Source organism: Leuciscus leuciscus (assembly GCF_965113295.1).
Source record: "Leuciscus leuciscus genome assembly, chromosome: 7".
NCBI lineage: Eukaryota > Metazoa > Chordata > Actinopteri > Cypriniformes > Leuciscidae > Leuciscus > Leuciscus leuciscus.
The window spans coordinates 10,875,060-10,888,637 of NC_138731.1; the positions used below are offsets into that span (position 1 = coordinate 10,875,060).

A 13,578-nucleotide genomic window follows, 5' to 3' on the forward strand; every position below is an offset into this window, starting at 1 on the left:
ACCCCTTACCCCAGTTTAACCCCCCAACTTATTAAACCCCCAGTTTAATAAGTTGCACAATATAAACTAATATTTCTAAAAACAGCATGAATAAAAGGTAAAATAAATATAAACAACACATGCACAGATCAATAAAGGGTTGGGTCAAATAAATATATTGTTTCGACTTTATAGAAATAGTAGGTAGCAGCACAGAGATATAGGACATATTTGGAAGTGCTCTTTCTCTTTTTGTAATACATTCTGAGTCAGAGAGATATAGGGACCCCAGTTTTGTCGCACAGATTCCTATGAAGATGACTTCATTTAGGCCCCAGAATTATGCTGTGCAAATTTAAATATTCAAAATCTGTCTCTGCAAGACTATGTGCACGTCATACAAATGAAGAAACCCAGTGTAGTGTGCTTCATTGATTGAACACAAGGGGGCAGAAGTGCACCACAGTAGTTCTGATGGGGTCTCTCTGCAATTTCATCAAGCACTTACATTTTCTATATCTCAACTGTGTCATTTTAATAAAGAACATTGTTTAAATGGAATAGAAACGTTGACAATCTTGGTCAAATGTTTAATGCTCTGGCTAATAATCATTTAACAGATATCTATATCCATTTTTAAATAATTCTGTTTGTAATTAGTTGAGATAAATCCTTTTTTTTAAATTATTGTTATTATTTTTGTGTGTAGTATTACATACATCCACTAAAAATAGCCAAAACACCAGTTCATTAAAAGACATTGAGCAAAAATTTCTTTTAATGAACTGAATCTGCAAAAATGCAGATGAAAGTATGTTTATCTCTTTTTCTCTTTCTTTAGTTCCTGCACCCGTGTCTCCCACGGCCAAATCTGTGGGAAGTCCAAGCGAGGCAGGGAGCCAGGACTCAGGAGAAGGAACCACCGGACCAAGGTATTATCTCTCTCTCTCTCTCTCTCTATATCATGCATGTGTCAGCGGAGAGGTGTGTGGCTTTAACATTGCATGAAGGACAAACCATCAGGGAAAGGGTTGTTGTATTGTCGTGTCTGTGCTGTGCAGGTCTGAGCCGGTTGGGAAAGGCTCTGCTGAATACATCTCTGTCATTAGCTGTTTTCATCTGTAACTTAAAGGAGAATTTACTGCTGGAAAACCCCTGAGAAGAGAGGAGGAAAACATGTTCTCCAACACCTAGTGCGCTGCCCATCTAGTCTGCGTTTGAGAGCACCATAGATGTGCTCTTAATGTAAAAGCTGTTCCATAATGATGATGATGATGATGCGGCCTTCTAAGCCATATTCTAAAGGAGAATCGTATCTACAAAGAAGGCTATCCCAGAATGCACTGCAAAAAGCTCTAATCAATGATAATTGTATTGAGGGGTGCACTGACGATGTGTTTTTGTAGGCCAATTTGGAAGTTCGGCAAAACTATTTTTCGAAATGATCCGAAACCAACAAAAGTTTATGATTTTTACATGTTTTGTTCATCACGAAACCCAAAAACAAACAGCAGAAGTAAAAAGCTAAGCACATGCTATAAACGAACTACACTGCGGTCACATCACATGACTTCAGTGCCTCTGCCATTAAGCTTCTGACAACTCTTTCAGTCTTTATTCTAAAAAAAACCATTTTCCCTGAAAGTTTGAGTTATAATAGTTTGCAAGAGCTCGATTATAAACAAACTGTGGTAAAGCTGTGAAAGCGACTAGTTAGTAGATGAGTTTATCTGTTCGGCTGATGATGTTTAATGTCCCCGACAAGCTCTCTGGTCCCTTTTAGACACTTGTTAGCAGTTTTTTAAAAATCACATATTACTGATGTATTTTATGTCGTAGAATAAAACATGAAAATATCTTGATAAAACCTATAAAAAAACGTTTTATAGTTTCCGGGTTTTGACCTCCAAAAAAACCATCATCCCTACATCACTCCAACAGAATAGTAAAAACCTTACAATATATCTGTTAGGTGACAGCTGTGAATTATCAGTACCAGATTCCATTTTAGGGTTAAAAAAATCTGGTTGTAAAACAATTTTGCCACTTTATTATTGATAGTCAAAATAGAGGTGAAACTGGAAAATATTCTGGAGTGTTAAAATGCGATCTCTATTCCCTGACGACACAGGCTAGAACCGAACATGCATTTCCCACAATGCTTTTCTGAGGCACATGAGCTAAGCACTACTAGGCCATAGCTCCAGCTAGTAAAACAATATGAATATATAAATGTTATAGATTTTTATGCTGGAATAAGACCTGTGGGAGCCGTGAAGAGCTGCCGTGGAGAGTGTTTAACCCCTGATTACAGCAGAAGCTCTCTCACACACACACACACACACACACACACACACACACACACACACACACACACACACACAGATGCCCCCGGGGCTCCGTGTCCACTCATATCCCGCACCACTTCACCACTTCCTACACACATGCAGGTCATGTTACCGACTGCACACACACACATTCTCCCTCATCACAGTCACACTCCCTCTGATGCACTCATGACCACACACAGCCTCAGGTTGTGCTTCCGCTGATGTGGGTCGGTTTAGTGTCAGGATCTGTTAGGATTTCATTGCCTTTTTAAAGTCAGCATGAAATAAAAATGAACCCTATTTATTTTCTAAATGCACATTATAGATATGCATTTATTGTGAACCAGTCATTGATGCCTGTTTTTTTTTTTTATATATGCTTTGACCTCATAATGTTTCATCAAAATGCCATGACTGGACCTTCCAGTAAAAACAACAGACTTCTCTCTGGTGATGAATGCAGGATTTCTCCAATCATTAAGGCCCTGTTTACACCTGGTATTAAGATGTGTTTTGGTCAATCGGATCACAAGTGGACGACGCTAAATACAGGGGTAATGGTGTCTAAAACATTTTAAGCTTGTCCACCGAAAACACATTTGACTGGATTGCTTTCGTAGTGTAAACGCTCATGTGATCAAATGTGTTCAAACAGCCACAAAACACCGTCTGCTCTCCGTCTACTGATCTAATGAGTAACATTATGGGAAGAGCTCTAGCCAGACGAGATTTAAACTTTGTCGGCTGAAGACCCGAGTTTGGTTTGAAGATGAAAAACGTACCAAACACAATGTTCTCTCACCATTCCTGATTTCTAACACACACTCACAGCGTTCGGCTGGTCTTGAGCAGAAACTAAAGCTGATGATCTCTGTGTGTTTTTCCATCGTCTCTGGTTGTGTTCATATGTAAATTGCGTGATCTTATTTCATCATTTATAAATATGTGCTGTGATCTTTGTTCTACAATAACAAAATAAACACACAGCAAAATTACAGCGGTGAGAAAACAGCAGTTAAAGTCTTTTTTTGGCTTTTAGTATGAATATGTTGTTAGCCTGCTGATATCTATAATCTAGTGTGCTCCAAAACAATGACAACATTTACATTTAGAAAATATAAGCGTGCAAAACTTACAGTCTTTCACTTCCGCCAATATGTATCAATGATTTTGATGACATCACTCTGCACTTCAGCTTCTCATCAGATTTTGTCCAGTCAAATCAAATTGACTGTCCAATCAAATGCTCTGTAGAATCTGAAGCTCCGCCCCCTGCACTGTAAATAGATGCTGATGCTGCAGCTAAAATCGGTCACTTGTTTACACATTTACTATTTTCTAAATGGTGAATGGCACATAGTGCACTATATAGGGGATAGGGAACGATTCAGATAGTGTAAATATGCTTTCCATTGGGGCGAATGAAGTCTGGTTTCACGTTAGTGTCACTTGAACATAGTCCGCTCCGGTCCAGCGACACGACAGCACAGAGCGGATCATATGAGCGAGTCCCGCAGACCAGAAAACGTATCGGACCCATTGAATTCTGCACAGAATGCTGTATTTTAAAGCGATATGGAGGAGATTAGGAGGAAACTGCGGTTTTACCGAGTTCAACAGCTCCGGCCGAGATGTGATATAAACTAAATGCTATTGGCTATTTAAAAAAGGGGAGGAGCTGTTCGGTATGTCCCGCACTGTCTTCCTGTTACAGTGGAAATTACGTCACCACATTGAATAATGCTGCGCGTTTCAAGGCACTTCAGTGGACCTTTAAGAAAGCATCTGATCATAGCAGATATGTTATGTGGATATATGATGTGGATATGTTTGCACTAGCTCTGCAATTCAGCACTCCAGTCACATAACGATTATTTAAACAATAGATTGCTTGGTAGCACTTTTCTTTACAGTCCTGTTCCCCATGTACAAACTATGTACTTCTTATAGTAATTGCAATAACTGGGTAATAACTAGGTACTAACCCTGTACCTACCACTAAACCTAACCGTAACCCATGTAGTTACCTTATATTACCAGTACTTTCTTAGGGAAGTACATGTAAGTGCACATACTAAAAAATAAAGTGCAACTGATTGCTTTAAAGTGTCTCTTTCAATTAGAATAACAACTTCAATTCCTGCTATAAAGCACCTCTCCAGTGTGTTCACGTTTGATCTCGATGGACTGAACAGAAGAAGTTAACCAGAGAAGATTTACACGTAAAGGAAGGCGGAGCCTCAGAGCCACACGCTACCTGTTACGTCATCGCCACTCGCTACCTGTTACGTCATCGCCACGGACTAACGGTGTTTATCAGCTGGAACAAACTTTGGCAAGCTGTTTCAAACTCCAGAAACTCCAAAGAAAGTTAGTTTTGGCCTGATTTTGTCCGAAATGACGTCACGCCAGTTTGTTTTCCGATTTCACTTGAAGATTATCGGGGCCTTAATGGAGTGGAGAAATCACAATACAATGTCTTTTTCTATCAAAAATGGCCAAAAATAATCTGTAGATTCGCGTTAGTCTGTTGTTGTTTTGAGAGATGAAGGCTATTTCATGCCCCACTGTCTTAATAGAAGAAATCAAAGACTTCAGTTTCAGACCCTGCGCTGGTGCTCAGCTAGAAGCTTCATCGAACACCACACATTACACACCAGCTACATTCACAGTCAAGAGAATTTTCATCAATAGCTATAGAATAGGTTTATAATTTTTTTTATCTTTTTTTATTTTTTATCTTTCATCATAATGTAAACACCTCTTGTGCTACTTTCCTTTTTGACTTGTGTCACTCCCTCTTATTTTTAACTCAGAGGGAATAAGGTGGCAGATTTAATTTCATGTTGACTTTAAAATTACCCATACTTAGAAGTTAGAGTTCTCAGACCCCTAAAAATAACCAATTGTGATAACCCCAAATCTGCACACTCATTTTTTACCTGCTGTGTAGACCTTACCTAAGACAATTATTTAGGAGACAGACAGCTGATGGCCGAACATTGCACCAATTTAGTGACCAAATTACACTCACCTAAAGGATTATTAGGAACACCTGTTCAATTTCTCATTAATGCAATTATCTAATCAACCAATCACATGGCAGTTGCTTCAATGCATTTAGGGGTGTGGTCCTGGTCAAGAAAATCTCCTGAACTCCAAACTGAATGTCAGAATGGGAAAGAAAGGTGATTTAAGCAATTTTGAGCGTGGCATGGTTGTTGGTGCCAGACGGGCCGGTCTGAGTATTTCACAATCTGCTCAGTTACTGGGATTTTCACGCACAACCATTTCTAGGGTTTACAAAGAATGGTGTGAAAAGGGAAAAACATCCAGTATGCGGCAGTCCTGTGGGCGAAAATGCCTTGTTGATGCTAGAGGTCAGAGGAGAATGGGCCGACTGATTCAAGCTGATAGAAGAGCAACTTTGACTGAAATAACCACTCGTTACAACCGAGGTATGCAGCAAAGCATTTGTGAAGCCACAACACGCACAACCTTGAGGCGGATGGGCTACAACAGCAGAAGACCCCACCGGGTACCACTCATCTCCATTACAAATAGGAAAAAGAGGCTACAATTTGCACGAGCTCACCAAAATTGGACAGTTGAAGACTGGAAAAATGTTGCCTGGTCTGATGAGTCTCGAGTTCTGTTGAGACATTCAGATGGTAGAGTCAGAATTTGGCGTAAACAGAATGAGAACATGGATCCATCATGCCTTGTTACCACTGTGCAGGCTGGTGGTGGTGGTGTAATGGTGAGGGGGATGTTTTCTTGGCACACTTTAGGCCCCTTAGTGCCAATTGGGCATCGTTTAAATGCCACGGCCTACCTGAGCATTGTTTCTGACCATGTCCATACCTTTATGACCACCATGTACCCATCCTCTGATGGCTACTTCCAGCAGGATAATGCACCATGTCACAAAGCTCGAATCATTTCAAATTGGTTTCTTGAACATGACAATGAGTTCACTGTACTAAAATGGCCCCCACAGTCACCAGATCTCAACCCAATAGAGCATCTTTGGGATGTGGTGGAACGGGAGCTTCGTGCCCTGGATGTGCATCCCACAAATCTCCATCAACTGCAAGATGCTATCCTATCAATATGGGCCAACATTTCTAAAGAATGCTTTCAGCACCTTGTTGAATCAATGCCACGTAGAATTAAGGCAGTTCTGAAGCCGAAAGGGGGTCAAACACAGTATTAGTATGGTGTTCCTAATAATCCTTTAGGTGAGTGTATATGCAATCCTGTATCTGGTCACATGAAACATGATTATGATGGCATTTCTAGTATTTACTTAAAATTCTCGTATTTATGGTACATCTATAATGGTGTCATTTAAGTTATATGGGATTTTATTATGTACTGGAGGAGTGTGGTTTGTCTCCTGGACATCAGAACAGATGAATTCCTTTAGAAACATAGCACTACATGGACATCTGGTTCTGTTTCTATGTTTGTGGTGTGTGTGTGTGTGTGTGTATAGAAGCTTTTCTGCTTGTGTCTCTTAACTGCTCTGAAGTGTCGTAACATTGTGTTTTTAGCCAACTTTCATATAACAACCTCTCTCTGTCTGTCTCTGTGTCTGTAACCCTGTCCCGTGGCTCTGACACTAACAGGACTCTGCACTGGGACTGTGACCCCTCTACTCTTCTGCTTCACTCTGAGCTGGGGTACTGCACACTTTCTGCTCTTTCTCCTTCAGTCTTTCAGACCTGTAGAGGAGCCATGAGTGGCATATGATCATGAGCAGGGATTCACACGGCAGGAGAGCGAGATGTTTTAAATGCCACACAGATGTGGATGTAAATGTAACCAGACTTATAAAGCGAGAACAGTGATGTCCAGAGGACATGTAGGGACTGTTTACACCTGTATGAACATCTGGGAGTGATTCTGGGAGTTTGGTGCATGTTTACTCTACATGTCAATAGTTTGGACACACTTATTTAGTATTTATTCATTAAGGTTAATATTTTTACCCCCGGTTTCACAGACATGGGTTAAGCCTAGTCCCGGACTAAAATGCATGTTTGAGCTGTTTTAACTGAAAGCATCTTGCACTGACATGATATTGCACTTGAAATATGCGAGCTCCACTGTTTTGTCTCGAGATGAACACCAGTAAGGTTTTTGCCTAATCCTGTCTGTGAAACCAGGCCTTAGAATAATAGTAAAGTCATCAAAATTACGAAATGACGCAAGTGTATAAATATATATATGGTGATATATAATGACCAAAAATGTTAAACAAATCAAAACTATCTGTATTTTAAGCTTTTCCAACAGTATTGAAGGAGTTCCCAAGTGCAATGTTGGCAACTTTTCCTTCACAACCCGTTCCAACTTTTCCATTATAATTAATCAATTAATTAACAAAAAAATATAATATGGTTTTTGCTTTTGTTTTGAAATTAATTTATAGACCGGTTATATTTATGTACAAAGGTAATTTTTAGGCATTTAACTATAAGCCTTTTAAGATCATGAGTAACAAATTTAAGTGTGTCCACATTTTTTATATTTTTTTTTCATGTCAGAATGTTACATGCATTTCTAGTCCCCTATAAATGTTTGAAGGGGTGATTGGATCACAATGCTTTTCTTAGGCCCTTTTTACACCTGTTATTAAGATGCGTTTTAGTCGAGCACAAGTAGACGAGGGAGACACATTCCCGTTCACACCTGGAGTTGTAATCTGTCTCTTTTGTCAACTTTCAACCACTTCTGTCCTGATTACTTTGAGGGGAGGGTCTATGGGCGGGTAAATGTAATAAAAAAACAAACTTTTGATCTAATGGACAAAATAAGCTTGTGTAATTTACATATGAACGCACACGGAGACGATGGAACAACAAATGGAGAGCATCAGCTTTAGTTTCTGCTCAAGACCAGCCGAACGCTGTGAGTGTGTGTTAGAAATCAGGAATGGTGAGAGAACATTGTGCTTGGTATGTTTTTCATATTCAAACCAAACTTGGGTCTTCAGCCGACAAAGTTTAAATCCCGTCTGGCTAGTGCGCTTCCCATTATGTTTACTCATTAGATCAGCAGACGGAGAGCAGACGGTGTTTTGTGGCTGTTTGAACACATTCGATCACATGAGCGTTTACACTACGAAAGCAATCCGGTCGAATGTGTTTTCAACAACCTCTGGAAGTGGTCAAAAGTGGACAAGCTCAAAATGTTTTACACCCTGTTTACTCCTGTATTTAGCGTCGTCCACTCGTGATCCGATCGACCAAAACGCATCATAATACCAGGTGTAAACAGGGCCCGAGACTCATTGGACCCCGTTTACACCGGTACTGTGATTAGTGCTGTTCACTTATGATCAGATCAGCTGAGAGGGCTGTAACTAGGTGTAAATGAGGCTTTAAAGGATGAATTAGCTGAATTTGAACAATATTTTGTATTGTTATAATGTCGGTAGTTGTAAAAATACACCCGAAACTGCACTTTTATTAAAACTACTGATTGAACTTCTGCAATTTTGTATTCCTGCCCACGGGCAATCGGATCAACAGAAGGGTGGCGCCAAAATCAAAAGTGCATTATGAGTGTTTTTGGCAAAAGGGAACAGGCCTTTTTATCTGTTTTCTCTAGCAATATTGCATCAAGTAAAAAAAATAAAAGCCTTTTTACTGCATAGACAGCGGCATTTTATTAAAAGCCTGTGTGAATTTGTATATGTATAGCAGTTGTGTGCACAGTTCCTCCGTATGATTTGTGTTCACTGTGTGTGTTTGTGCGCTCTCCCAGACGTGGTCCTCTGAAGTTGGCAATGGCGAAGACGACCCACGTGGATTTCCCCCCCAAAGAGGTGGTGTCCTACACCAAGGAGACCCAGACGCCCACCACGACACAGCAGAAAGAGGGTAAGCTGTGATCATGCACGAATTATGACTAATACCATTCTAGGGCTGGGCGATAAAACGATAACGATATGTATCGCGATAGACACGTAATCAATATCAATAAAAAATGCGTTCGATAAAACGTTCGATAATTATTTATTTATTTTTTTCGTTGGAAGAAACCAGCAAAGCAAGTTTGATTGCATGAACAAAGGCACTCACTCTCTAGTAACTAGATAAAACAGAAAAAGTCAGCTCGCCTGACTTAAAGTCTGACCGTAGTCAGACCAATGTCGTCTGCAGATTATGCAAGACCGTCGTCAGTTTTTCTGTTATTCGCGTGCTTATGCGCTGTTCTAGCTAGTTTCTCAGCGCATACATGTGAAGCTCACATGCACTAAAAGCCTGTCTACCAGCGCCTGAATACTAAGTTATCTTTCGAGTCTTATTTTGCTAATACTGTTATACACACAAGGTTTACATAAACTAGTCGGATATGTCTAAAGTGAAAGCAAACTTGAGAAAATTGAGAGAAAATCTGCTTGTCAAATGCGTGTATAATAGACGCGTCGCGCGCAGCTCTTAAAGAGACAGTAGTAATAGTAAACACGCTGCCGCTTGTCCTTAAAGGGATAGCTCACCCAAAAATAAAAATTATCTCATTATTTACGCACTCTAATGTTGTTCCAAACCTGTATTAATTGCCTTCTAATATTTTCTAATATTAATATTTTGAAGAATGTGGGTATCCAAACAGTAGCTGGTCCCCATTGACTTCCATAGGAGGAAAAATATACTATGGAAGTCACTGGGGTACATCAACTGTTTGGTTACCCACATTCTTCCAAATAACTTTTATTTTCAACAGAAGAAAGAAACTTATTCGAGTTTAAAACAACGTGAGAGAGTAAATTATGAAAATTAGAATTTTTAGGAGAACTATCCCTTTAATGTTAATAAAACAACAAAATGTAAAGAGAAAATCACTCACTGCTCTTGACTAATAACTTTATTAATAGCTTTAATAAGTATCAATGTATAATTTATAGAAAATAGAAAGAAATAGATTTATATAATTTATAGAAAGAAATCGTAATATTATATTTTTGCCATATCGCCCACCCCTTTATAAAGCATTTCTTACGTATTCTTTAATTTTGCACCTTAATGTTAAGAGATAATTGTTAAGTGTTCATTGTGATTTTAGACTTTTGAGTTTTCCATGGTCGTGTTGACATTTCTGCCTTTTTAACTGATGGGATTATAATCAGAGGTAGGTTAAGTTTAAAATAAAAAATCTTTAAATGTAATATATTTGTCTCCTGGACTGGTCCTTATTTTAAATATGTTATAAAAAAATTCAATAATTATCGATATCGACCGATATGAAACACTTATATCGTGATACAGTTTTCAGCCATATCGCCCAGCCCTATACCATTCAAAACCTTCAGTTTTTATGTTATTGCCAGTAAACAAAGCAATTTCGGATATTGTTATATATTTAAAACACACACACACACACACACACACACACACACACACACTACTTACATCCTGCAGACTGCAGAGTTTTACATGCTATAGGGGAATTCAGGCATCATGATATATCTGTGATCAGATCAGTAATGGCCAATGTTTTTAGGGAACACTTTATTTTACAGTGTCCTTGTTGCATGTTACATGTACTTACCATAGTAATAAGAGTAAATTAGGCATAATTACATGCAACTAACCCTAAACCAAACCCTAACCCTATAGTAAGTATATGTAGAATAATTATTATTATTATTATAAATATATAATTACACTGTAACAATGATGAGTAATTTAATAATCATTCTAATTCTGTGTGAATAGTGAAGCGTAAACTACAACTATAGCGATAACGACACAGAGGAACAATATTGTTGGAATCACTTTCAAAATGATATTTTCCAGCTGATAAAAATATTGACAGCCAGTCTGAATCCACCCAACTTTAAAGAGCTTGTGCATTTGAAATGGCAGACAACAAAACTACTCTGCTCTGCTCTGATTGGTCAGATGACCCAGTATGTTGTGATTGGTCTACTCTGCTCTGATTGGTCAGATGACCCAGTATGTTGTGATTGGTCTGCTCTGCTCTGATTGGTCAGATGACCCAGTCTGTTGTGATTGGTCTTCTCTGCTCTGATTGGTCAGATGACCCAGTCTGCTGTGATTGGTCTACTTTGCTCTGATTGGTCAACCACTTACAGTGTGTCGGAAACGAAATGTCCATTATCTGAATTTCAGCTCTGGATCTTCCTCAGCACTTGATACACAGTGATGCAAACAGTAATGATGGCGTTGGTTTTTCCAGGGTTTTTTTCTCGCAAGTCCTCATCCTTTTGAAAGTGCATCAAAGTGGATTTGCTTCCACAGCGCAGAAAACAGCGTCTTCTCGACATGAGCAACACGAACCAAACTCTTCCAGTCTCAGCTACAACTACAGCGTTTGAGGCTCAAAGTATATGTTGTTCCTGGGCATCCAATGAAGATTATGCAAATGTGTTACAAACCTACGTAAGAAGTAAGACCGGAATCACTGACGACTCGTTTCAGGAGGTTCAGAATGTTTTCTTCTTCTTTTGGGAGTCAGTTACTCCATTTATCTGTACTTTGATCTTGGCAGACCTTTTACATTCAGAAACAGCTATATTACATGCTATATAAGAGGGGCACTTTAATGCTCCAAGTGAACATAGTAATCGGCCAATGCTGATAATCTCAAAACGGCATTAGTCTATCACTAATGTAGAGTATAGATCACAAACTGTGTAGTATATTTCCTTTAAAATCTGTTATAGAAACTGAATTTGCTGTTTGAAATCAGCAAATAAACTAATGCAAATAATCAAAATCCAGTAGTTAATAAAGAATAAAGCAGTATTGGTTGTTATGATTGTGGTATAGTTTATGATTGTGGACTAGTATATTGTGCATCTCTATATTGGATCTACTCTTTTACCCAGAATTCTTTTTGGTTACTAATGAAACATGTCTCAGAAACAAGTAGAACCTGATTATATAATGCTGAGGATGCAGATCATGGTCGAAACAAGCAACCCCAAACATCAGACAGCGTGATTGACACATGTCAGTCATAGGAGGCTGCTGAGTGGCACTGCATTTGCTCCCAGAGTTAGAGCGCAAGCCTCTGATCTGAGAGCTATTCAGATGTGTGTGTGTGTGTGTGAGAGAGAGAGACATCAGAAGTGTGTGACCCTTTTTGGAAATGATCTGACCATAGTGAACATGGAGATGAAAGCTGAGGGAAAATTGCAGCGACTCGAGAAACATAAGACGTCAAGGCAAGATTAAACACACACACACACACACACACACACACACACACACACACACACACACACACACACACACACACACACACACACACACACACACACACACACACACACACACACACACACACACACACACATCCGTTTACAGAGACAGCGAGAGGGGGCACAGGAAATGAGCAGTAGGTTAGTGGAGATATCGGAGTGTGTGTGTGTGTCCAAAGGCAGGTCAGGATTTGTGTAATTGCTGTTGTGCCCTTTCATGTGGTCGTTCGTGCATGTGTGTGACCGACCCACTCATGACAAACACACAAGATCACTGCTTTACCGTGTGTGTGTGTGTGTGTGTGTGTATCTTTGAGATGTTTATTCTGTTGATGTTTTTTCAGGAGATAATGAAAGAACATTTGAATGAAAGCCGTTTTAGGGATCTATTTTTAGGGATATCATGACTAAATAATTATTGGACAATTAAATTGCCATTTGTCTGATTAGGCTGATAATTGCTGCAGATAATTTTAGATTTTTACTATTCGTACAGTAAACTTACTCTCTATTACAGAATACTTTATAAGTTAAATATGTTTAATTGGAAGCACTATTATTAAAAAAATTGAAACTAAAACAGACTAAAAAGAAATAATTTAATAAATTAACCCTAAATAGCAATATAAAAAAAAACCTAACAAGATACATAAAAAATATATAAAAATTAAACTAAAAATATAAAAATCAAAGGTAAAACTGAAATAACACTTTGTATAACAGCTTTGAGACAGATAATGTAATATATATGTGAAATGTCAAAAGTGAGAGTAAAGACTTTTACTTTTAAAAATATGAAGCAGCACAATTGTTTTTTACATTGATAATAATAAGAAATTAAGGATCATGTGACACTGAAGACTGGAGGCATTATGCTTTGAAAATGCAGCTTTGATCACAGGAATTACATTTTAAAATACATTCAAATAGAAAACAGTTATTTTAAATTGTAACATATTTCGTACTGTTTTTTACTGTGCATTTATTTGTTCATAAAAAGTATTTTTTATGCATAATAGACTTCTTTAA

At 38.5% G+C, this 13,578-nt stretch overlaps 1 protein-coding gene and 1 long non-coding RNA gene across 3 annotated transcripts in view; one reads left to right on the forward strand and one right to left on the reverse strand.

Moving 5' to 3' along the window:
- The window catches only part of dync1i2a (dynein, cytoplasmic 1, intermediate chain 2a), a 40,768-nt gene that overhangs the window by 4,237 nt on the left and 22,953 nt on the right, over positions 1 to 13,578 (forward strand). The window contains exons 4-6 of one of the 2 annotated variants that reach the window (XM_082176140.1): positions 821 to 911; positions 6,941 to 7,025; positions 9,100 to 9,199. In XM_082176140.1, the coding sequence (XP_082032266.1) occupies positions 821 to 911; positions 6,941 to 7,025; positions 9,100 to 9,199 (276 nt within the window). Of the gene's footprint in view, positions 1 to 820; positions 912 to 6,940; positions 7,026 to 9,083; positions 9,200 to 13,578 lie in introns of both variants that reach the window. The other variant, XM_082176139.1, reaches the window with a different exon arrangement.
- Positions 820 to 13,115, reverse strand: LOC309503524. The gene is made up of 3 exons (XR_014207690.1): positions 10,627 to 13,115; positions 9,059 to 9,244; positions 820 to 922 (listed from the first exon to the last, which is right to left on the reverse strand). It is a non-coding gene; the product is annotated as an uncharacterized lncRNA (long non-coding RNA).